Here is a 27,712-nt window from a genome sequence, read left to right on the forward strand (position 1 = left end):
GATCAAATAAGGAGATATACAAAAGAACAGAAGACCTGGAAACAACAATAAGGAAAAGACGGCTGCGATTCTATGGACACATGGTCAGAATGGATCCAGCAAGGTTAAATAAACAAATTTTTAATAAAATATACTACTTGAAGAACCAGAGGGGATATGGCAAGCAGATGAAGGAAGAACTCCAGAGGTTAGGAATTGCAGATGAAGAATGTCGTGATAGAGACCAATTCAGGAAAAGACTTTCCAACATAAAAGTTCTGGTTGAAGAAAAGAAAGAGTGCAGAGGGGGAAGATGGACTGAAGAGAGAAGAGCGCAACATTCTAAAAGAATGAAGGCACTGTAGAGAAAGAGGAAGGAAGAAGGGATGATTAGAAGGAAGTGAAGTGGTATTGGCGTGGTCCTAAGTTTGGCCGGTTTGCAAGAAAGAAAGAAAAGACTAATCCTCAGGCGCACACACATTCATACCTCAGCCATTCAGTTAGCTGTCCTCAGCAAGCAGTCTCCGCTCTTTGTAAAGAGCTAGTTTCTCTGAGCTGAGCTGGCAGGGAATTCCATAATCTGGCACCGGTCACTACAAACGATCTATTAATTTTATTTGTGCGGTGCACTGGAATAGAAAAAGAGGATCTGGAACATGTATTTAGGTTGTGAAATGATGATAAAAAGTGGATTTAGAGAAGGTGGACGTATTGAACATGTCCTGCACATAGACTAACCATGCACATGTCAGTGAATGTTGTAACGCCATTTTGTATTCAATATGTTGTATATTACATTTTCTATAAATAATTTCCAGTGTATGACATTTCGTGCGCCACCCTGTATAAGTAAGGCATCATTTTCCAGGCTTAGATTTTTCATTAACAAGTTTCTGAACATTCTGACTAGTGAAACGGAACATTTAGATTTAAAAAAAAAAAACATATTCTGCACTCCCAGTTCTGTAACTTTTAACTCGAAGAAACAGACCTGGCAAAAGGAAGAATTGATGTTCAGTGGGCATTGGTAGGTCAGATGAAATCAGCTGATGGTGTACTTAAATATGACAGGCTCTCTAAAGTGATGCTTGCAATTTTATCAATTCCACATAGCAGTGCAGAATGTGAAAGGATTTTTAGCAGAATCACAACGACAAAAACACTGTTCAGATCCTCACTATCTGAACACACTTTGGAGAAACTTTTAATCTTAAAACCAGTTCAGCAAGGCAATTGCTTTGAGCAAAAATTTAGTTCCGAGTTTCTGAAGAAGGCTGTCAGCTACGAGTGTGTTGAACAACAATTGAACAACAATTAGTCATAATGTGTTCAGCTTGTTGAAGATGAGAAGTCACATGTTCCTAAAGTTCAGGTATGTCCAGTATTTAGTATTCACATATAAATCAATGGGAGTACGGGAATGATATGGTGATGACATTCATTGACATTGAAAAGGCATATGACAGTGTCCCCAGGACTAGAGTTTGGGGCAGTCTAGTACAAAAAGGGATTGGACAGGGATTAATAAAAATGATCATGGCATTGTATAAGGAGTGTTGTAGTTGCATGCAAACACAAGTTGGCAGGACAAATTGGTTTAAAATAACTAGTGGGCTGAGACAGGGAAGTGTTCTATCACCAATCCTGTTTACAATAGTAATGGATGACATCATGAGAACAGCAAAAGCAGCATATGGAGGAAGAGAAATGAACAGGTTATTATTTGCAGATGATATTGTGATTTGGGGAGAAGATGACAGGAAGGTTCAAGAACAGTTGAACGTGGTGAATGGGAAGATCGAAGAATGTGGATTGAAAATAAGTGTAGAAAAGAGTAAAACTCTTGTTATGACTACAGGGGAGAAAGAAGGGAAAGGTCAGATTAGACTTGCAGACAAGCCCCTGGAAGTAGTGGAAACGTTCAAATACCTGGGGAGTGAATTCATGGAGAATGCTCGACTGGATGCTGAGATTAGTAAGAGGATTCAAGCTGGAAGTTGTTTCTATCATAGTGTAAGAAACATGTTATGGGACAAAGATGTGCTAATGGAAGCAAAGGATACCATGTACAAGATGTATTACCTACCCATAACAACTTACGGAGCATAAACTTGGACAATGACAAAGAAGGACGAGAGTCGAATACAGGCAGCCAAAAGGAAGTTCTTGAGGAGTATGATACAGAAGAGTAGAAGAGACAAAATAAGGAATGATAAAATCTGAGATGAAATTGGAGTGGAAAAAATGAATGATAAAATAGAGAGGAGCCGATTAAGATGGTTTGGGCACTAAAACGAATGAGTGACGAAAGAATGCCAAAAAAAGTGATGGTAATGCAAATGCAAGGAAGGAGAGGCCGTGGACGACCACGATTGAGATGGAAGGATACAATTCAACGCAGTATTATAGAAAGAAACCTGGACTGGGACACAGTGTCAGAGGAGGAGTGGTGAAAGGACCGAAGAAAGTGGAGAGGAACCATATTTGCCCCTACCCGGCTACAGCTGGACAAAGGGAAATGATGATGATTTATATCATCATCATTTTACAGTTTCAGTTTCCTGAGTACTGTTGGTGAGTCTCTTCCATTCTGTCTTATTGAGATACATTCTGTTGTTAATGACGTCCTCCAGTGTTCTTCCCCATCTGCAATGTCCATATTTACGATGTCCATCCAGTGGGTTCTTGGTCTTCCCACCATCTGCTTCCCTGCCACATGTCGCTCCAAGTTAACATATGCTGTCCTTGTTGGCTCCATCCTCATTACATGTCCAAACCACCTCAGTCTGGACATGCTGATCCGACCTAACAATGATGTAACAATCCCAGCTTCCTTCCTAACCACATCATTCCTCAACTTGTCCAGTTTGGTTTTTTTTGATTTGTGGACCTAAGGAACTTAATCTTGGATACCTGCAACCTTGATGTGTCTTTCTTAGTGAGGGTGCAGGTTTCAATACCATAAGTTAAGATTGGTATGAAGTACTGATTGAACATCACCAGCTTTGATTTTGTTGGTACTTTGGGATCCCAGAGGAGCGTTCGTACTTGCTGGTAAATTTAATGTTAAAGTGAGAGCTCTTCTGCACTCTTATTTGCCACCTCCTTTGTGGCTAGTGTATCTCGAGATATTACACTGCCAAGGTATGTAAAGCTTTCCACACTTTCTAGTGAATGGTTTCCTAGCATGATGTTCACTGGTCATCCCTCTCTGTTTATTGCCATCACTACTGTTTTGAGTTTGCTTTTCTTGAGATTGAACTCCTGGAACTTAACCTTCCATTCATTGAGTCTGGACTGTACTTGTTCCTCAGTTTCTCCTCGGATCATATTAATAATGAAAAATATATATATGTAGGCCAAATAGATTTGTTAATTTTTTTTTTTTAATTTTTTTTTTTGGGCTAGGGCTTTTACGTCGCACCAACACAGATAGGTCTTATGGCGACGATGGGATAGGAAAGGCTTAGGAGTTGGAAGGAAGCGGCCGTGGCCTTAATTAAGGTACAGCCCCAGCATTTGCCTGGTGTGAAAATGAGAAACCACGGAAAACCATTTTCAGGACTGCCGATAGTGGGATTCGAACCTACTATCTCCCGGATTCAAGCTCACAGCCGCACGCCTCTACGCGCATGGCCAACTCGCCCTGTGTTAATGTATTGAATTATGATGAATTAGTACATGGTCTGCCATCAGTGATGTGCCGTAATACGTCGTGATTCGCTGCCAAATTTCTCCTGATTTTTTACTTTTGAAAGTTGGTATGTCTGATGACATTATCAGAAGAGTTTTTACATGTATCGATGTCCCTTCTGTCCTAGAACCGACTGGAATTAGTCACACAGACAGAAAATGCCCTAATCGTCTGACTTTTAGTCCCATGAAACAAAGGCAGATCTGTCCTGTCGGATGCTACGTATGTTGATACTTTAGTACCATCTCATTTGTCTCACACTTGCAAGGCTGCTGGTTCTGCTGCAGAATTGGCCATACGCAATGAAAGACAAAATGCAGGGCAGTAACAGACAACGATATCTTCGTGGCATTCACAGTCGAAACAATGGGGATGTGGTGTCAAGAGGCTAAAAATCTTGTTTCAGATATGGACAAACAGTTATCTGCAATTACTGGTACTCTTCTTCAACTGAATTTCTGAGACAGCGTATAGGAATTGCTCTCCAGCAAGGAAATTCTGGCAGCATTATGGGCTCATTTCCAGATAACGCTCCACTGGACAAAGTCTTTTATCTTACATCTTAGATTTTCGAGCTGGAGCAAAGCACCAAGGTCACTGGCAGAAAACCTTGTTCAAATGATCTAATTTTGTATGTAAATTATAATATATTAGAATTATTTTTGCTTTATATTCTGATTGTAGTTAAATCAGTAATTTTAATGTAGATTTTGGAACATTTTTCTTTTAATTACTTAATCTGCTTAAATGTAAGATATTTAAAATTTTATTTCCAGCTTCAAGTTATGGTCTTGATTCCTTGTAGATCTTTATCTCCAAATACAGTAGAGACAATACGCGGCACTCAGCAAGATATCGAGGGACAGCTATTAGAGCTCTCTCTAGCGGATTGACCTGAGAACTACTGATTCTGTCATCAGAGCATGTGTATTTGTGTGTGAAATTTTTGGTGCCATTTATGCGTTTTCAGTGAGTTGACGTAATTAAATAGTAGTGTGTGTCATTCCTTGATATCTCCTCTCAACATGAGGGGAAAGGTATGTGCTGTGTTTGGCTGCAGTAACTATGAAGTAGAGAAGAATGCGCGGTCTTTCTTCAGTTTCCCTCGTGACAAGAAAATGTAAGTAATATTATGTTTGCATATATATATTCTTCCAGTGACAAGGAGATTTTTATAGTACTTCATAATCTTCTCTCCTGCTCGACCCATATTTTAACTGGCTTAAAATATAATACGGATATTTTATTGTATAGTGCAGTAGTTAACCATCAATACCGATGTGTTGTTGTAGGTGTGATCTGTGGGTTTGATTTAATTCAGGAAAATACATATGCATATGAGTGTGGCTGGTTGTGTTCCAAGTTACCCCATTTGGAATGCCGTAATACGTTGTCAAGCACTGAAGAAAATATGGGTGATTTAAGAAATGTACGTAGTTTGTTGAAATAATATGATGATGCAAATTTTCTTTACCCTAATGTAATGGCAAGTATCGTTTATAGGGAAATTTTGAGTGTTTTTGCAGCTAAATTTATAGATTTTCTTTCTGTTAGTAGGCTTCAAGTTAAAAGGAAAATTGTCCAGCTCTTAAATGTAAATTCATTGAATCATGTGTGTAAGGAATGTGCCAATATTTTTATTGACAAATGTCTTAATGTGATGATACAATGCTTTTAAATGAGAAAAAGGACAAATCTAGTCGTGAAAGTTCCGGCAGGTATGCTAAAGCTAAAAAAAGTAATGCATAAATGAAAGATCAATCCCTTTCAGAGCAGTCCATTTCACATCTTGATTATGTGTCTAATTTCAGTCTTTAAATAATAACCTGTTCAATAATTCTTCATTTGTCCAGAATTGCTTTAGCAGCTTTGAAGTTAATATCTTAGTAACACTTTCTTTCTAGACGTAATTTATCCATTTCCGTATATACATTTCCATTGATATTTGAATTTAGTGCGTATTTTCAGGTCAAGTCACTAGGAGCGCCACTTGCGACTTGTCTCCCATTTTAACAAGGCTAAATCCGGAAGTGTCACGTATTGTCTCTACTGTATTTGTTATCTCTCATGCTCGCCCGATCACTGCTCTAGTTAAAAAAAGAATTGAATTCTTTTATTAATTATTATTATCACTTTGGAAGTGGAAATTTTCATATCATTCAATTATGAATATTTATTAATTTTCAAATATTTAAAATTCTTGTATATCAATATTGCATATTTATTTTTACATGAACATCATGTAGAAGATTTCATGAAGGTACTCAAATATGTCAGCCTCATGCCATTAAATTTACTGGCACTTAAAAGGACTCCTGTGAGGCCAAATTCTGGCAAATCGGTGTCTCCAAAAATCGTCTAAAGCAGTTATTGGGATGTAAAAGCAATAAGACTTTAAAAAATATTTCAATGTGACCCAAACTGCACAGCCACTTACTAAGCACCAACAAAGCTACCATGTTTGTAGTGAATTCGAGCATCCTGTGAACTGCAAAAGATTGGATTGCGCCTCCTACATTGCATTAAAATTAACGTCAAAACAAAGAGACTAATTATGTACTTGGATCAATTTGGCGGCCAAAATTGTAATGTAGGAATGGCCTTTTTGTGTCAGTTCATCGTTTTTTATACAGACTTCTCACTGGAAGAAATCCACCATAAATTCTTAGTCAGTGGGCTTAGTACCTAGCATGTGACCAGGACTGTGGTATCATCATGAAAAACAAATTTCACCCTTACACATACTGAGACTATTTGACCAGGGTTCGATGCCACCACATCCCCAAGGCTCAGAATACCTAAATGGATGGATGGATAACGACTCCCTTTGAGAAGCCATGCGCGGTCTTATGCACTTTCCTCCTCTGTGTTTTCCAGTTCCTTCAGGTGGTGGAACGTCCTTGGCTAAAAAGAACTTAATCTACCTTAAAGGTCTACAATGCGGAGGAAGATATAGGAATGCTACGTTTATGGCATATCAATAGGCATCAATTTTCTATTATGAGCTTTAGTTGACCTCGTTATGCCAAAATTATCATGAAATAAACACTATTCAAGAACACAGTGGACAAAACCCTGTACAGAAGTAAGTGATAACGACTTCAAAGTTTGCAGTGAAATTCTGCTTCAAATATTTAAAAAAAAAATATATTTTTTCACAAGATACGTTAGAATACAACTTTTATTATAATTTGGGTCCACCTTATTCAGTACTTAAAAATTGTTGCTTAGATGAAATTACAACATATATTTCAATCAGAACTAGTTTTGATGCCCCTCTGCGTCATCATCAGCTGATATAAATTTGTGGAAAAATCGACAGTCATATAAGTTTATCTAATTCAAATTGATCACAGTTTAAAACCATATGAACATCATGAAACTGTGTTAAAATTATACTGTATTTTCTACAAGTCCAAGACTTGCGAGTCTTAAGCCATAAACTGATAAAAACATATGCAAACCTGTTTGCTCACTTATGGAATAACGTGGATTTAAAAGAACAACAACTTAAAAATACAATAGTCTTGAAGTACTTTGTGCTTAATTTATCGTGCTTCTTAAAACTTGACGTAGAATCGTAGTAGAAATGATTCAATAAAAACAAATGTCCCTTTAATGGAGCAATCCTAGTGAGGTGGAAACGAGCCATAATTCCTTTGAGGTGTTATCAAGGACAACGTTCCCAGTTCAATGCGGACCTGTAATAATAGAATGTAATAAACTATCACTTCACTGAAGAGGCAAGATGTAAAATTACGTCTTATAACGTAATCGTTTTTATGTGACTCACCTCAAAAGATCGCCGTCCATGCGAAGCGCAATGAAGCACAGCAAGCAGTATTGTGATGCTAATCAAGTGCCCAAGGTTGGACGGGACTGAAGAGGGGAAGTGGGGAAATGTGGGAGGAGCAACTGAGGAATGGCAATTTGTTGGAGCTCTGGAGGGCGTGGTCGTGAGAAGCAACTAGCAAAGCTATTATGCATAATATGAAACACCGACCTATTTGCCAGGATGTGTACGTTTAAAAAAAATGCAATAAAGAAATCAAATAGAATATTTTATTTTTCAGAAATCTCATTTAAATCAAGGTTTGGATTAAAATATTATTCTAGGTGTATATAGCAACCCTCCATAACATCCAGTTGTTCTTTTATATCCACGTTATTCCATAAGTGAGCAAACCGGTTTGCATATGTTTTTATCAGTTTATGGCTTAAGACTCGCAAGTCTTGGACTTGTAGAAAATACAGTATAATTTTAACACAGTTTCATGTTGTTAATATGGTTTTAAATTGTGATCAATTTGAATTAGATAAACTTATATGATTGTCGATTTTTCCACAAATTTATATCAGCTGAAGATGATGCAGAGGGGCGTCATTACTAGTTCTAATTGAAATATATGTTGTAATTTCATCTAAGCAACAATTTTTATGTATTGAATAAGGTGGACCCAAATTATAATAAAAGTTGTAATCTTGGTTCAATACGGACGAACAATGAAGTTTATTAATTTAACAGATACGTAAGACGTTCATTACCTCTTTTAGGTTTCCCCCACCTAAGTTCTCTACCATCAATGACCATATTAATAACTTCAACTATTTTGTAGTCATTAGCAAATGCGCACACAAAGAAACTTGTACATAATTACTTCACTTTCAAACATTGCGGTAAAACATTACACATGAAACACTAATTCTATGAGACGCACCGGGAGTGGCTGACTATTTTCTACAAAATAAAAACAAATGACAGAGACCACATCACACACAATCAAACACGATTTCAGGCCTGGGACTCAAACCCAAAACTCAACAGGCAAAAGACAGAGAATGACCATAGGATGGAACCTATGTCGAAACTAAGACACAAAACACATACAAACAACTATATAGATATAATTTCCTTGGTAAGAATATATACAAAGAAAACACTCAAGATATGTGACTGTACTGCCGGGAACCATTGTATGTAAATTAAAAGAAATAAGTTTCATAATGATAGATCCGTATTGAACTGTGATTACAATAGAGTAAAATAATATATTATTATTGGTCCACCTTTTCAATACAAAATGAAAATTACATAGGGACTAGTTTCGACCTAGTAATAGGTCATCATCAGCCTGAAGTAAGTCAAAGATCGAAGAAAACATAAACAATGTAAACACAAGTACAGTCTCTTTAAAGGTACATACCAAGTGGGAAGTTGAGTAGAGATATATGAAAAATAATAACTCATCCAAATTGACGAAGCACTGAGCGGAATTTATGTAAAGTTCGGTGCGCCGTATATTATAAAAGACCACTGTGCACTAAATGATGCAATAAAGAAGAATAGTAGGTTGAATGCTGGCTTCTTCTTAGCTGTTGGATAATCGAAGAAATTTACGTCAAAATACATTAGGCCGTCGTAAATTTCTTCGATTATACAACAGCTAAGAAGAAGCCAGCATTCAACCTACTATTCTTCTTTATTGCATCATTTAGTGCACAGTGGTCTTTTATAATATACGGCGCACCGAACTTTACATAAATTCCGCTCAGTGCTTCGTCAATTTGGATGAGTTATTATTTTTCATATATCTCTACTCAACTTCCCACTTGGTATGTACCTTTAAAGAGACTGTACTTGTGTTTACATTGTTTATGTTTTCTTCGATCTTTGACTTACTTCAGGCTGATGATGACCTATTACTAGGTCGAAACTAGTCCCTATGTAATTTTCATTTTGTATTGAAAAGGTGGACCAATAATAATATATTATTTTACTCTATTGTAACCATTGTATGTGGCAATGTCCTTGGTTTGCCTGGGAATCGAACTGGCATTCTCTTGGCTGTCATGGAAGGCACTTGAAACCCCTGTCTAATGGACATTATCTGAGGATCTTAATCCTTCCTATCATTATCACCTAGATCTAATTCTTTACTTGATATATCGGTGACAACTGATACAGAATAAACTAAATAGCTTGTTTTCTGATCTTGAGACACAAAACATATTCTTGCAACTGGTGAATGGTTAGCAAAGAGGAAAACAAAAAAAAGTCATTAACACAGGCCTATGGCAAACACTCCCCTCTACCCCTCATAAATTTTGTTGCAGCGGTCACCAGTGGACATGCCCTATTGTCTGGGCAGCTGAGATTCTCTTTCTTAAAATTCTCTGACTACAAATGAGCACTCTAGCTTCTAAACAAATCAGACATTCTGTCCTTTACAAAACATTAGGGAAACAAATCTTGTAAAATGTGTTTCTAGCATACAACTCAATTATGCTTCCATGTTGGGCTAATTCACTCATTTAAACTAACCATTCACATCCACGTATTCCTTGGTTCATGTCCCGCTGAATGCAACTCAACAATATCATATTCTCTTAATTTTCTATGTCACCAATTAACTCAGAATTACTCATATTGAACTAGGTAACTTCAAGATTCTGTGCGTTTATTTTACACAAGATAATCAACACAAGAAACCCTGGCTACACATGGGGGGTATGAGGTTCAATTCCAGGCTGTACACACTTCACAAGATGAAGCACAGTCATATTCTTGTTAAAGCAAAACATGCAAAATTACCTCTTATAAAACAGTGCTTGCTTCAACTATACATTATTACAAATTACATGCATTACAGAAGAGACTTGCAGTTCCCACACTATCGAAAAGTCCCAAAGGACCTCACTAACTGGATAGTGTACACTGGACTTCGAGGGCCCTGCGACCGCTACGGTAGCTGTGAAGGCCCTTTCAGGAACTCTGAAAAGTGGTGGCAAAAGGGGCTCTGGTTAAGACGCAGCAGGTCGTTATGCTACTTAGGTTCCAGAATGGGTAAAAAAATAAATAAGTAAATAAATGCAATGTAAATTTTAATCTTATACCAGTTGTATAGTATCATTTGAAGTAATTCCACATACTGTATATCAGTTGACTATATTTGTAAGTAGTACAGGAGATATTATAAGTAGAATTTTGTAAACAATATCAATTTATTAAGGATGAGCTGTGTGTTTAATAGAAAAAATTGTTAGCATAAATTGTATAATATTGTATTTTGGGAAAATTTTCTTCTCTTGTTAATTTAATACCTAGTATTTGACAATAATGTATTTTGACAATAATGTATTTTAGTGTACCATTTGCCACCGAGGTCGACACCTCATTTGCAAATAAAGAGATTTTGATTTTGATTTTTTTGATTTTGAAATAACGCTACCTTTCCCAGTCTCACAAACATTCTTCATTTACTATGCCTAGCCATTCCCTGCCTTAATTATGAAACATAGATAACCTTTCATTAATTTAACCCAAGAAAATTATGACATGCAAATATCCCTAATTGTAGCTCACTCCAGCGGTCTCCCTAACAAAAAAATTCTGGGCTTTGATATAGCCCAATATTACGTCTAAGCTATGCTTATTTATAAACTAATCCATTCTTTGTAGATTCTTCTAATTCTACAAAAGTTATATTTGTGGTCTACTTAGGTGGGTGAAAGAGTTGTCCATTGTCCGTGCTGATGGAAAGCTCATGTACAGGTTTACATGCCCATCACAGCTGTGCTGTAAACTTGGATGTCATTCATTGGTTCAGCCTCGGTTGACGCTCCATCCTGTTGATCATCGTCCCCAGGGTCACTGCTGCTAAAGATGAATACTCCTTTTAAAATGCTTCTTCTGGAAAAACAGCATCAATCTGCTAAAGTATATGGAACACACACCTCCCAGCACTGTTTATGCTTTCATAGACTTACCCTCACTACTATGATTTCAACTGTATTTCAATGTCAATTACTTCCTTTTTCTTCTAAGCTGAACAATTTAATTTTCTGTATTCTTGATCAAAACATGGTGTGTGTTGGATTAACATTTATAATCCATCAAGTTTCGATATTTCTAAAGCACAAATTCCAATCAGAAAGTACAATTTCCTTCCCACTATGCGTTATGCCTCGCTCGCACGAGTGCTTTGAACATGCACTGTGTCTAATTACGAATCACATAGCTTTAAGATTTTAAATTCAATAACTTCACAGATTTGTCACATCGCTTCCAGTCACAATTGCACGGTTTCTATAGTTCCTCTCACTACAACTGTCTTGTGAAGAAAGGAATATTTATGCTGCTGCCCGACATGTCTGAACACATGGACTCTAGTTCATCAGCTCGCTCGTGGTCTCCGTGTTCGTCTCTTAAATGCACATACCCCAACCCACTCAAACGCTACCCTAGGCTCCCCACCATAATTTTCATTATGGGTAACCTAGGGGTTATACTATATCGGTGATATGGCTAAAGTGTAACTCAAGACCTCATATGACCAGCTGTCACATACAGAAAGTATTCCAATCATTCATTTAAATCTCTTCAGTGGCACGCCCGAGAAATTCTCGGAAGGCGCATGCTCGCCCATAACGTCACTGCCCGAGAAATTCTCGACGCATCCTCACCCATAACATCACTGCCCGGGAAATTCTCGTTTAGCTGCAGTGTTTATTTCGCGATCGCCCAATAATTTCTCAGATACTGTAAACTCTTTGGAAAATATTTTCCAGCATTCTTAACAGATGACGGGAGGGTTTCCAGCTGTATTCATGAAGTTTCTGGCCTAAAATATGCCTTATCTTCTCTGGCCAGCTGACGAGTTAAACAGAAATGGCAAGCGGGAAACGGAAGAGATGTTTGAAAACAAAATAAGGAACTACATTGAAGATTAATCTCTAAGAGACATTAGTATTTTTGATAATAGTGATAATGATTCTATTGATTCTTCAGATGATGATCATCTTAGTATTTCTAGTGAAAGTGGAAAAGATATTACGTCAAAAGCTAAGGTGATGGTAGGAGATGTTGAACATGTGGAAAAAGTGTAAGCCTGGAGATAATGTGCAACCTAGTATAATTCCATTGACGGGAAATCCTGGTGTTAGGATTAGATTATTACCAGAGGTGAGTGCGATTGGCTGTTTTGAACTGTTTCTAATGGATGAAGTTGTAAATTTGATAGCATCCGAAACAAATTCGTATGCTAAATGTGCATTGAAAAACTTGTAAATAAATCTCCGAATACAAGGGCACAGTTTTTGAAAGAAACAAACTCATGAAATTCGGCAATTTATTGAGTTAGTGTTGTTGGCGGGAATAATACAAAAGCCTGAAATAAAAATGTATTGGTCGCAGGACAGTGTTCTCAAAACAAAAATATTTTATGAAACCATATCACAGGCCTACTGTAAAAAAATGTGTAAATAGAGTGTAAAGTAAGTTTTTATTAACCTTAAATAATATATGAATGTGTTCCCTTAATAATTGTTACTCATTCCTTGCTTCCTAAAAATAAATAATTTCCTCAAAAAAACCTAACCTTTCTGGCACAGGAGGTCTGCCAGAACCCGCCACTGAAGGGGTTAGCCTTGAAGTCTAAAATGCTCACGTATGACTTGCCGATGTTTTACAAAGTAATTAATGCAGTAATCCTGAAATATCATATCTGAAATCAATTTAGTACGTTGTCACTCGCTGCATTTTGGCCATTTTTAGTGGGCGGGGCGATTCGAATTTCGTCTTCCCGCGCCATATTCTGAACTGTGTGCCACTTTTCTTAGCATCTTAGTACCAAAACTGGGTGATACTTGGTGCCACAAAGTCTTAAATCCTTTGTCCCATTCCCTATACGGTTATAACATACATCCTCTGACTGGTAGAATGTCATTATCAGTGCACGGAAAAAGAACCCATTCACCGCCGTACCTATAACAAGGAATGACTTCTTATCTACATTGTGTTTAGAGAAAAACATAAGTAACCAAAAAGTGTCTACATTAAATTCCAGGGTCCAATGGCTGAATATACAGAGGCTTCTTTATAAATCCACATGTCCCCATATAATGTATTATAAGTGTTCCAATTAGCCAGATGTTCTGTTTGCTGAAGTAAGTTCTGCAAAATGTGGGTTGAAAGTAAATCAATCTCTGAACTTGCTACAGGATATCCCAATGTACATGCTGTTAGCGAGTTGAAAAATAAAGATTTAATGACCTTGCTGCAATTTGTATCACCTGTTTACTATGGTTATTAATGTTATTATCACAGCTTGAAGACATCTGCACTGCAGTTTGCATACACAGTTCCTGTAAATGATGATGCTGATAAGTAAGATTAATGTCATATGTGAGCGTTGTCAAATGTTTAAATAAAGTTTGTATTACAATAATAGCCTATTCTGCATGTTTTGTGTAGTATGGCCATGTGCACCAAAACAATAGTGGCCTAACACCAGCATGGCTAATAATGCACTATTAATATTAACTACACGTATGTCCGACCACCGTACACCGTACCACATTATTTATACGACAATCATATCTGTATGCCGCAAAAAAAAAAAAAAAAAAAAAAAAAACCAAACGACTGTACACACCAAATTTTCAAATGTCCATATCTTCTACTTGCCATTCCCACAAACCAGAGTGCTGAGGGTTAGGCCACTATTGTGCTGATTGCCTCATATTACACCAATAATTTGAATGAGGTGAGGCAATTGACACTGTGTTAAAAGACGAAGCTGCGTCAGTTCGCGAGGTGAAGAAACTCCTGTGACAAAATGAAATATGCAATAATCTTGCATTTATAGCTGCATATTATTTTTTTTTACTGGAAACAATTACTGAGTTGGAGAAAAGAGGTGGCATACTGGTTGTCTTCCTTGGCAATCATTGAGGATACTGTATATCAGTTGCTGAAAGCATCGAGAACCATAGGATTGGCTGTTAGTGAATGATCTAAACATGTGCTGAGTGCTAATGGGGATCTAGAAAGATCTAAATGCACCGTGTTTATTCTGACAGGCAAAAGTTCAATTGCTACTGATGAGTCCATCCACAATAGCATGCTTTGAGTATGCTCTAATCACTTCCTTGGAAGTAGAACGATCCTCTTCCATGATGACAGGAGACTAACTATGACAGTTTAGAACTTGAAAAGATATCTTCTTGTGTCGTGTAAAAAAAAAAAAAAAAAAAAAAAAAAGTAAGTACTAAAATGTCAGGATGTGTATTAAGTAGTGTACATTAAACCATTTTTATTATTTTAATGCCAGTTTTCATAATTTTTAAGTGCCTATTTGCATTATTTTACTGCCTAATTATCAAATTTTAAGTACCTATCTACCTGCCCATTTTAACCAAAATAAATGCCCGAACCTCTGGACTCTGGCAGGTCCCAAGACATTAACCACTGTCGGTGTTGCCACAGTGAGATTGAAACACTTGGTCACGTCTTGGGTTGCTGTCCATTTAATGACACCCCACGGAATTCATGACATCGTATAAGATCTATGATTGCTGAAGCCCTAAGAGAAAAGCATTATACAGTCTACGAGGAGGTACATGGATTGTCTCAGACAGGGTCAAGCCGGCGGATTGATATGATAGCTATGCCACCGGGTTCAAGTAAAGGGTTCATAATAGACCCCACAATTAGAACCGAAGCATCATCCACTCAACCACATGATGTACACAAGGAGAAATGTGATATCTATGAACCTACAATTCCGTATTATGCTGAGAAATATCATCTGGACTCCATAGATGTGTTAGGATTGATGATAGGAGCAAGAGGCACCATTACTCACACATTACACAACTTTTGTAAGATATTTAATTTGCATGTATGTATGTTTAGTCCTCATACATACATAACCAATTTATTAAGGACATTGGATTAGCAGCCCTGAAAGGATCATTACCAATAGTAAAAATTCTTCTATACTCTTAGCTATATCTTTGTCCTATGAGGAATTCCTCATGGATTTCAAAATTATTGACTGATACAATTATTTTTTTTAATTAATTTTTTTTTTTTTTTTGCTAGTTGCTTTACGTCGTACTGACACAGATAGGTCTGATGGTGACTATGGGACAGGAAAGGGCTAGGAGTGGGAAGGAAGCGGCCGTGGCCTTAATTAAGGTGCAGCCCCAGCATTTGCCTGGTGTGAAAATGGGAAACCACGGAAAACCATTTTCAGGGCTGCCGACAGTGGGGTTTGAACCTACTATCTCCCGAATACTGGATACTGGCCGCACTTAAGTGACTGCAGCTATCGAGCTCTGTACAATTTTTATTAATAAGTAGGCTTTAATATGGTATACCTATCATTTATGACATTATTTTAAATGACTTTTGTAGTTATTAATCAAAATTTCATGTAAGCTTTGTCTTTTTGGCAGCCTCCAAATGGGGGAAGCAGAAATAAATGCATTTCTCTCTCATAGTTGGGAAGATATAAACTTTGGAATGGTACAGCTTATATTTTTTAAGTCTGTCAAAATCACAAAATGCAGCACTATAACATAAACTTAACATATAACACATATTTAAACTTGCTTCACTGTAAACACTGGTGCTGATTTATGATAAGTATAGAAAACTTAGTCATGAAATACCAACAAAGGACATTGGCAGTCATAATTCATCTCGCTTGTTCATAATATCACCAGTACACAATCATTAACACGTTCATGCAATATATACGGTATTGTACGTAATATATACAGTAGAAGTTTCTTATAGCGAGGATTCATAATGGCAAAAACTTTACTTGCCATAGCAGATTGTCGTTATATTTGATTTTTTATAAAAGTCAGGGAAAAATATACACGCAGATTAAAATTAATATGAAACATCAATCCGTTTGTTCAAATTTTTTGTCTTTGTGGATGATATCCACAGTACAGTTCACTAGTTAGTTATTTTTCGAATTCTGATACTGCTTGAATGTATCTTCAGTTTCATTCTGAAAAGTCATTGTAGTATCACTCCATAGGCTTCTGTGGCAGAAATTTGAATTCAGGAGAACAAATTGGGGTAAATATTAATTTATAGGATAAGGAGTAAGGGATTGGAATACTTTATTGTGGGAAGTGTTCGATTAATTTCCAAGTTCTCTGACAATATTTAAGAAAAGGCTAGATAAACAATTGATAGGGTGTCTGCCACCTGGGTGATAGTCCTAAATGCAGATCATTAATGCTGATTTATGGTTTCAGTTTTCTTACTCAAACAGTATCACCTGACTTGACTTAACCATATATGTATCATGAAAACATATTTCAGGCACAAATAGAGAAATGATAACCTTCTCACTATAAATTTACATGGAAATAGCCTTTTTGAAATTTAACCAGATGCAAAAAAGTGTAAACTAACCTCTGAAATCAGTGATGCACTCTGCCGTATTTTGAGGTGTATCACATTCTTACTTAATTTCAATATGTAGCATTATAAATAAGTGATCGTTTACTTCAACCTTTCTTTCTGACGAGTTAACAACTGCTATAGGCCACGTTATTTATGCATTTATTACAAAAACATGTTCGCCTCTTTCATTTCAAATTTTCTTTACAGAACACCAGTCGACGGGTATTGCTAATTGACTCCGACATCGCCTTCAAATCTCGAGAGAGCCCGCTACTGCACGTAGCAAGAAAACTATAACAAAGATGTTCGATCACATTCAATATATAGTAATCCCTGGAGTGCATAAATATTGATAACTGGAAAAAAAATAGTGCACGCTTAATTGCTCATAATAATGGCTGCACCAGTGATAGGGTTCTTGCTGTAACCAAAGGATGATACACAACTTAATATAGGAATTTTTAGGGGACAGGAATGAAACTGTCATAACGGGGTTCTCGCTGTATGTCATACTCGATTGTATACAGTATGCATGGTTTGAAAGTGATTTCATAGAATGTGAGGATGTTCTTGTAGAATGAAATATATAATTTTTTACAGGTATGTTACAGTGTTACATTTTGTCTTTTCTACAGAGTGAAAACTTTAAGTTGTATTAACTGAGTTGACACTGAAAAAGAATGGTTTTCTTAGCAAACTTTCTGTTGATGAAAGAATTGCTAAAATTGGTTCACTGGTTCCAGAGGTTAGTCTCCATATACTAATAAGCCAACTTTTCTCTCTATAATATTAGTGTAGATTTGGTTATCTATTTATATGAAAACCTTGTAGTAAGAAAACACAGTTTGTTAGGTAAATTTAATCCCTATAGTAGACTTTGTTATGTAGGTTGGCAGCTGTATAAAATGGGTACATTATTAAAATACAAGATGTCGGATAGCTTAGTTCACATCTATTTTATGGTCCTCGCAGCCCGGATTAACTTGCCTCAAACTCCTACAATCCACCGTCCTATGTAAGGTAATTAACGCAATCATTGGATTACAGTAACTTAAGTATAAAAGTTTAATGAATATTAGATGCTTGACCACGTTAACCTAGCACAACCCTTCGCCCAAAGTCACAACTTCTCAAGGAACTCGCAGCTAGGTTATGGTACAACTAGCGCTACCTTTCGCCCAAAGTCATAACTTCTTGCAAGGTCCACAACCGTCCACTGCTACAACTACCCTGGCTTGTACCATCTATTGACAAATTCACGAACTTTTATAAAATCTTGTAATTAGTTCCCACTTACTCTTCCGTTCACCCAGAAAGTTACGTGTTACCTCAGAATAATTATTATCCACTACACTGTAATAACTAATCCAAATCTTACTCATTTTATAGCACCACGATATTCTATAAATATGGAAGAGTCCAAGAAATGAACATTAACCAAAAGGAGAGCAACCCTGCATTCAACACTTCGTTGAGTCGGAAATAAATTCTGCCGATATCAACCTCATTCAGGTTAAATTAAACAGATTGCTCTCCACCAACGAAGAATTGAAGCAAATTCAAAGCCAACTATAGTCGTATGATGAAGAAAATGAGGAATCTAACACGATCTAGCGAGAAGAATTCGAAGACACAATCGACTTGCTGGAGCTAAATTAAGGAAGGCCACCAATCTAAAAAAACATGTCAGGTAATGTTGAAGTGTTCACTCATTCATCACATGACATGCCTAGAAATATCAAATTACCGAAAATAAAATCTCCCTACCTTTACTGGAACTCTAATTACCTGGCTGCATTTCAAAGACACGTTTGAAGGCCTGGTGGTCAACAATAATGACCTATGAAACATAGAGAAATTCCACTACTTGCTCTCCTCTCTGAAAGGCGAAGCCAAGGACAGCATAAGTAATATTGGCATTTCTGACGCCAACTTTCAAATAGCCTACAGCATTCTGGTCAACCGTTATCATTCACCCAAATTAATTGCAGCTGAACACATTAGGCAAAGTACGGAAACTTCACATAAAATAGGTTCAACGGAGAGTGAAATACGCAAACTGATCAATATATTCAAGGGCAGTATAGATGCTCTTAATGCCATAAACGCTCAACCAAGTATCCTAGATTTACTTCTTAATGAACTCCTACTCTCTCGACTAGACAAAAAACTAAGGTTAGAATTTTTAAAAGGAGCATTCTCATTCTGATGCAGTTAAATTCAAGGAGCTCATTAGCTTCTTGGAGAGACGCTGTTAGACACTAAAACTCTGCTCTTCTACCCAACCACCTGCAGTCAGTCTTAACAATTACCCCATATCAACGCCACGCTTGATAACAAAACATTAATCGTACATTTCGACAGCAGAGAGATGTTACATCTGCTCAGAAGAGCACAGACTGTATAAATGTCCTGATTTCCTCAATTTGAGTTCTGATGAAAGGTTCAAATTGATCAAAAATAGTGAGCACTGCAGTAACTGTCTTAGTCCATCATGCACTTGGGAGGCATGTAGATCCAGTACTGCATGTAAGGTATGTAAGAAATACCACCACATGTTGCTACACCAAAACTATCAGAATGAGGAAAAAACTAACACAAACAACACTATGGCACAAAACCCACAAGGTAACAACACACTCCAATCGTCGCGTCTCTCTCAGAAGTACTCCAAACACTCAGGTTCTTCTAAGCAGAGTCACAGTTAAAATCAAGGACTCAAATGGAACATATCATCGCATGCGAGGCGCATTAACGGCTCCCAAAGCAACTTCATATCCGAGCAGGCGGTACAACAACTTAAACTTAGGAAGAAAAGAACGACCGTTATATCCCTGAAAGCTTTCGGTGAACTGGCATCCGAAGCTGATTCATCAATAAACATAGAAGTGTACTCGGTGACCAGTGACTTTAATTTCAATGTGGAATGTATAGTACTATCTAGGATAACTGGCATCAAACATTGACCTCAAGGAATGGAATATCCCAAAGGATGTCATCCTTGCTGATCCAGATTTCCACCTTCCTCAGGGTACTCACTTACTAATCGTAGCTCAGTTCTTTTTGCATCTCATGAAGGAGGGGAGGAAATTTCGCGCTGGATATCCCACACTTCAGAACACTCAGCTAGGATGGATTCTAAGCAGGGAGTATCCACAGCAAATGAATGAAGGAGAAGACAATGGGTAGAGATCTAATTCATTCTTCATTAGGTCTGACCTCAGTCTTAAGAATCAAATACAACGATTCTGGTCCATAGAAGAAATAAGTCATGAAATTCATTCACCAGAGCATGCGGATTGCGAGAAAAATTTCATCGATACCACTTTAAGGGATGAGAGTGGAAGATATGTAATAGAACTACCCATGAGAAAGGAAATTAACCTAGGAAGCTCAAAGGAGATTGCAAGACAACGTTTTCATTTCCTGGAGAGAAAATTGCAAGTAGGCCTAAGCATTCGAGCAGTACTACCAAAACCGACGATGGCGTGGCACTAAATGACTTTTTAATGGTAGGACCAACGGTACAAGACGACTTGTGCTCATTGGTCATGAGGTTTCATATGCATAGAATAGCCTTTACAGCTGACGTAGAGAAATAGTACCGACAAGTAAGACTGCACCCAAAACATCAACCCCTGCAATGCATATTATGGCGAGAAAGCCCTTAGGACGAACTAAAATCCTACGCTCTCACTACCGTCACATATGGCACATCATCAGCAGCAGCTTACTTAGCTACAAGATGCATGGTACAGCTGGCTGCGGATGAAGCAACCAGATTCCCTCGAGCGGCTTCAGTCCTCCACCATGATTTTTATGTGGATGATTGCATCTCAGGTACAGAGACTTTGGATAAAGCTCTAAGGCTGCGAATCAAACTTCAAGACCTTCTTTAGCTTGGAGGATTTCCGTTGAGAAAGTGGTGCACATGTAGCCCAGAACTCCTTGAATCAATCCCAGAGAACTTACAAGAATATAAGCATTCATTGACTGACAGTGAGAGCAGCATAGTAAAAATGTTGGGTTTAACTTGGCACCCTTCAACGGACCAATTTCAAATCAACTTTAGCCTGAAGCCACATCAGTCGAGCTCAAGGAAATCCAAGTGCTCAAAACGTATGGTGCTGTCCATAATATCGTCAATATTCGACCCACTAGGGATGATAACTCCCGTAGTTGTTCTCTTCAAAGTCTTAATGCAACGCCTGTGGCAAGAAGGTTCAGGATGGGATGATCAACTACTCGGGAATTTGCTCGATATAGTTGGGGACAAAACATGACGGCCTTAGTTCCTAGAAGCGAGCTGGAAGCCAGTAGTCAATCACACTCTGCACCCTGCTGAGTTAACGAGTTCTAAGTGATCCTTGTTTGTTTTGGAGAGGCTGCCAAACAACTTTCTTCCTCACTCTCTGTAGTATTTACCCTTTCTTCGTGTAGAGTGCAGTAGCCGATTTGGCAACTCTGGCTGCAATAGAGGTAGTAAATCCTATAAGTCGCTAATAGACACTGAAGATGTACAATATTATAGGGAAGGATCCACCTTTCAATACTCCGTAGTAAAAAGTAGTTACAACCTGTTTATTGGAACCGGTTTCAACACATTTCAAGTGTCATCATCAGCCAATTAGCGAAGATCTTAAAACAACTAATATATTGAACACAGGCAAAATATTAACATTGTATCATATTGTAGCAATTCAGTTAATGTTCAAAACACAATAATCACAGTCAAGAGAGTAAACAGAACATCACTATCTTGCGCCGAAAACAAATATATTTGAAGTTCATAAGCAGATCAAGTATGCACTTATGTAAAGTCGTTGCTAGGCAGGTCTTGTAGGCATTTGTTTCTCTGGCCGAAGAGTAAAAGGTGACGTGAATGAAGTCTTAGGAAAACAGTGTAGGATTTAATTTCGTCAAATTCAAAGTGGATATATAGGTTTTAAAATAATTTAAAACGTTAAAAAAGAATAAAGCCAAATAAAAATATATTAAAAAATAGGAAGAAATAATGAAAGAAATACGAGGTTCAACTCGAAACAACTTGCCGTAGTAATTGATAAAGATAAATAGAGAAAGGGGGTAGGGAACGTTTATTAGAGGGTGGTGATGGTGGTTATTGTTATTAGAGGAAATACAATTGGGCAACAATCCTTTATATAACACTAATTCGAGGAAAAAAGAGGAAGAGAACCGACACTTCGAAAAATGAAGATATCGGTTAAAGGAAGACAAGGGCCACGAAGGGCGTGAAAATGAAAGACTCCCTAGCCCTCGCAAACCTAATAGCATCGGGGTCGGAAAAGAACAAGAGTTGAACAAGGGAGGTCGGACAGGATAGATGAAAGTGAGGAGCCTGGCACAAGTAAGTGGAAGAAAAAAAAAAAAAAAATTGGAAGGGATCCGATACTTCGAAAAATGAAGATATCAGCCAAAGGAAGACAAGGGCCACGAAGGGCATGAAAATGAAAGACTCCCTAGCCCTCGGAAACCTAATAGCGTCGGGGTTGGAAAGGAACAAGAGTTGACCAAGGGAGGTCGGACAGGATAGATGAAAGTGAGGAGCCTGGCACAAGTAAGTGGAAGCAATGCCAGGACTCAGCTAAGGGCCCCGTGGTCGTCAACCCACGTTCCGAAGTTCAGAGCCCCTGGGGGATGGAGGGTGGGAAGAAAAGAAAAATGGAAGGGATCCGATACTTCGAAAAATGAAGATATCAGCCAAAGGAAGACAAGGGCCACGAAGGGCGTGAAAATGAATGACTCCCTTTAAATAGACACCGAGTTGCCGCTGGAAAGTAGTGGTGTGAGGCGAGGTCATTATGATTTGTCTCCAACTATACCTGAATTGACCTATATCAACAGATATCACTACTTAATAATTTCAGAATTTCAAGACTGGTCCTCAGTGAAGGGATAGTGAAGAATATCGAGATGCATGGCTTCTGCAATGCTTCACAGACTGCTTACGGGGCTGCCGTGTACATAAGATCTGTTGACCACAAAGCAGAGGTTCTCACGAGACTTCTTTGTACAAAATCAAGGGTTGTACCTCTAAAACAGATTTTAATCCCCCGTCTCGAATTATGTGGTGCCTTAATTTTGGTTCACCTCATCAAGAAAATGCTTGAAACTCTACGCACTGACCCCGATGATGTACTATTTTGGACTGATTCAGCAATCATGTTGGCTTGGTTACGCACATGTCCTACAAAATGGAAAACATTTGTGGCATACAGGGTGGCAGAAATTCAAGACACTGTACCAGTCTCCCATTGGCGTCATGTTGGATCACTGGACAATCCTGCAGATCTTGCATCACGAGGAGTACAGCCACTGTTCTTCAAGACAGTGCACTATGGTGGAAAGGTCCTAGCTGGCTGCGTCTAGACCCTGCATCATGGCCATCACAATCAGGATACGACACTTCGAAGATCCCTGACCAAAGAATTATAGCATCACTTATTGTCATAAAACACGATGATACATTCCTGAATCGCTTCTCATCCTTAAACAGATTACTCAGAACAGTTGGTCAGCATCTCAGATTCTCTTCCTGCAAGAAGACTCGCAGTGAATGTGATACATCACCACTGAAATCACCAGAGGTAAATAGTGCCTTCAGGGTCTGTATCAAAATTGTACAATCGGTCTCTTATCAAAGAGAAATACTCTGCCTCAAACAAGATAAGGCTGTTGATGCAAATAGTACACTGAAGAGTCTGAGCCCAATTGTGGACCAAAATGGTTTTCTTAGAGTCGGAGGAAGACTGCAAATCGCACCAATTCCATACAAAGCCAAGCATCAACTTATATCTCCTCCTGACCATCACCTCACCAAACTTGTCTGCCTGAGTGAACATGTAAGATTACTACACGCAGGACCTCAACTACTCATTTCATCGCTGTGACAGAAATATTGGATACCAAGAATTACCAAATCATTAAGAAATGCATTCATTCATGCTACACATGCTTCAGACTGAGAAAATCAGCAGCTCAACAGAAAATGGCATACCTCCCAAGATTTAGGGTTACTCCTACTAGAGCTTTTATGAACGTTGGAGTAGACTACACTGGCCCATTTCTAATACGGATAGGCACACGACGAAGTAAGACAACAGGAAAGGCTTATGCTGGAATCTTCACATGTCTTTCGATCAGAGCTGTGCACATCGAAATCATCCTGATCTTACAACAAGTGCATTCATGGCAGCACTACGTCGTTTCACTTCACGTCGAGGTTGTCCTGCCAATATCTACAGCGACAATGGCACCAATTTCTTTGGTGCATCGAGGGAATTAAAGGAACTTCAGAAGTTCTTACAAGATCGGAATCAAGAGAAAGAAATTGTGAAGATCGCAGAAGAAATAGGCACTTCCTGGCACTTCATCCCTCCATTATGGAGGTGCTTCAGAATCCATGGTAAAAGCATTTGAATTTCATCTTCGAAGAACAATGGGAACAACAATAGTCATCTTTGAAGAATTAACTACCCTATCTTCACAGATCGAAGCTTCCCTGAACAGTCGGTCTCTATCCAGATTTAGCGATGATCTGACAGATTCATCCTATCTCAGTCCATCACACTTCCTTATCGGTGAGCAACTCACGGCACTTCCCGACTGTGATCTCAAACCTTGCCCCATCAATAGTCTCTCTAAATGGAGACACATACAAAGAATGACTCAAGACTTCTGGAATATATGGTATTAGGATTACCTCAACACACTTCAGCAATGTTACAAATGGACACAATAGCATCCTAACCTACGTCCTGGTAATCTTGTGTTCATCAAGGATGACAACCTGCCTCCTCTTCAATGGAGAAGAGGATTGGTGGAAAAGGTCCATCTGGAAGATGACGGTCTCGCCAGAGTAGCTACTGTCAACACCACTTCTGGTACCATGATGCGTCCTATCAACAAGTTATGTGTATTACCGGAAAGGAACTGGCAATGATCATCAAACTACAATTTGCTTGAATATTATCAACATCTTATTATAAAAATCGTGTTTGCCCTATTTTTGACTAGTGCATTTTTGTGTGCATCTGTATCATTTTATTATTTTTGTGCAAAAGGCCAATGCCTTTTGGTGGGGCGGTATGTTAGGTAAATTTAATCCCTATAGTAGACTTTGTCATGTAGGTTGGGAGCTGTATAAAATGGGTACATTATTAAAATACAAGATGTCGGAAAGCTTAGTTCACATCTACAGTTTGCTTTATAGCTAAAAGTAGCACAGGAGTAATGATGGCAAACTATATACTAATGTTCATTTTCTTTCTTTTGTTAGGTCTGGGTGTGGAGCTGATGGTAAATGTCATCCGCATGGTAGGTCCAAGTGATATTATACAGATTCAGAGTAGTCAGAAGAAACAGAACTTCCCAGAACTTCTGGAACCTGTGTATGTTTGTGATTACCAAAGCACGCTGATCCCTATTTCATCAGCTTCCTGCAGTGATCTAGCATATAATATTTATGAACTCCAGTCTGCAGCAGAATTGTTGCAGTCCGAACATGTTTCACACTGGTGAGTTTTTAGTTCTGTATATAAATACAGTAAAATGTCGCTGTAACAATCACTAATGGTTTGAAAGTGATTTCGTAGAATGTGAGGATGTTTTCTTGTAGAATGAAATATATCATTCTACTTGTAATTGTCCAGAATTGCAAAATTATTTTGAGGCGCCTTCCCTCTTCCCTATTTAATGTATGTTAAAATATTTCATTTTAATGAATTTTGAACTTCCAGTATAACAAATCAAAATTTATCCCTTTTGCCTATATTTTTTACTTTTTTTCAAAATATAATTTATATTTGTTCTGTTTTAACCACCGGGTTTTTTGCACATGTTCCTGTGCAGCTAATATCATGCGGCACACTAATTATGGCAACATAGGTAAAACTAGCAGATTTACAAACATCAGGGAAAGTTAAGCAAACTGCATGACAAATCTGATCAGCAGGTAGCTTACCCAAGAGCATGTGAAAATTATGATGCGTTTCTTAAAATAAATTTATATTTTATTTTGTAGTTACATCATTATGTAGAATTCATTTCTTTTAAATAAAACTCAAATTAAAGCCAATTTTCTGTTTTAAAAAATTTCCCCCTACAATTAGGGTGCATGGATTATTCGTGTATATATGGTAGATTATTTTATTATTCAGACAATTTATGGTAGCACTGCCTTTGTGATGTACATGCTGTACTATAGCTCTGATAATGTCACACAAAGAGGCGAGCTGTTTCTCCTGTCTGATCCGCGCATAGCAAGGACATGATACGCCTGTGAGTTGTAGTTATGAAATATTCACAAATGTTGCATTAATATAACAGGTGAAATCAATCTCATAAGTTAGGCCTAAGTAATTTTAGAAGTAGGTTTAAAGCATGATCTATGCAGTCAAAGCTTAATGATTGGTTTATTCATCAATAATTATGCTGGCAGTCGACATGCACATGCATGCTCTGAGCGGTGTATTCATAACTTCATGCTGACTCACTGCATAACCACAAGGTGGTCAGTTACTCGAGTTTGTGTGTCATGGGAAGCTGTGAAGTGTTACGTTTGTTGCAAGAGCATGTGTGGCTGGATTACAGCAGAATTAATTAGATTAATTACATTACTACAGCATTGAAATGCCAGTGAAATTCACGCTTGAACAAAGAGTTTTTATATATGACACATACATGAAGGCGGGATTCCACTGAGGCAACGTTTGGGCAACATGGAGCATGCGACAGTGACGAATGCTGGAGTCAACTTACTATTGAAGAAACACGGCACGATATGTAGCTTGCGGTTGTGTGTCATGTGACACATTGAGATCTGTTGAAGACACTCCGATGCTGCACGCTGTAAAAAATGTGCTTGTCAAACAGTGTCGCCCGGGATCCGACAGTGTGTGGATCGGCGCTACCATTTCCATGGGACAAGATGAAGTGGACTATTGAAAAACTGTGAATTTAATTGAGGATTACCACAATGCCCCAGTATTGTGGAATGTAACTTTAAGTAAGGAGACAATTCTAGAAGAATGGAGAACAGCACTTATCCATCTGCTGCATAAGAAAGGGGACAAACAGGATGTCAACAACTATAGGGGTGTGTTCCTCCTCCCAATCGCCTATAAAATCCTCTCAAAACTGCTTCTTAATAGAATAGAGGCGAATCTGGACCAACAACTAGGTGAATACCAAGCAGGGTTTAGGACAGGCCACTCCTGTATCAAACAAATATTCAACCTGAAGTCATTACTCCGCCACAGAATGTTGAGTGGTAAGAAAATTGTGGGGTCATTTATAGAGTTCAAAAAAGCCTTCAATACGGTGGACAGAGAGACTTTGAATAAGATCATTAGGGAATTCGGAGTCAAAACCAAACTGGCAAATATAATCAAAGAGACTCTTAACAGGCACAACCTCGAAGGTAAAATTCTTCGGGCATCTCTCACAATCATTTGAAATCAAGACAGGCGTGAGCCAAGGGGATGGATGATCACCACTCCTATTCAACTGTGTCCTATAAAAGATAGTGAGAATATGGAACTTAGAACTTGAACATCAAGGGATAATTCCGATCTGTCTAGGGAGAAAATCAGGAGGGATTACAGTCAACTGCTTGGCTTTTGCTGACGGCTTTGCTATACTATCAGAAAGTCCAGAGGTCGCAACCATCCAGATTAACCTCTTGGAAAGAATCGCCAGCCAAACAGGACTGAGGATCTCAGTAGAAAAGGCCAAATTCATAATGAACATCAAAGATGGACCAAAATTCCTGGAAACAGAGATAGGACGGATAGAAAGGGTCAAGAAGT

At 38.1% G+C, this 27,712-nt stretch overlaps 1 protein-coding gene across 2 annotated transcripts in view; it reads left to right on the top strand.

Annotated features, from left to right (window-relative positions):
* LOC136871854 (polynucleotide 5'-hydroxyl-kinase NOL9) overlaps positions 1–27,712 on the top strand; it is a 371,126-nt gene that overhangs the window by 236,627 nt on the left and 106,787 nt on the right. For both annotated transcript variants that reach the window (XM_067145491.2, XM_067145493.2), the window contains exon 6: positions 25,183–25,420. In XM_067145491.2, the coding sequence (XP_067001592.2) occupies positions 25,183–25,420 (238 nt within the window). The remainder of the gene's footprint in view (positions 1–25,182; positions 25,421–27,712) is intronic.

Source organism: Anabrus simplex, chromosome 4 (assembly GCF_040414725.1).
Source record: "Anabrus simplex isolate iqAnaSimp1 chromosome 4, ASM4041472v1, whole genome shotgun sequence".
Classification (NCBI taxonomy): Eukaryota; Metazoa; Arthropoda; class Insecta; order Orthoptera; family Tettigoniidae; genus Anabrus; species Anabrus simplex.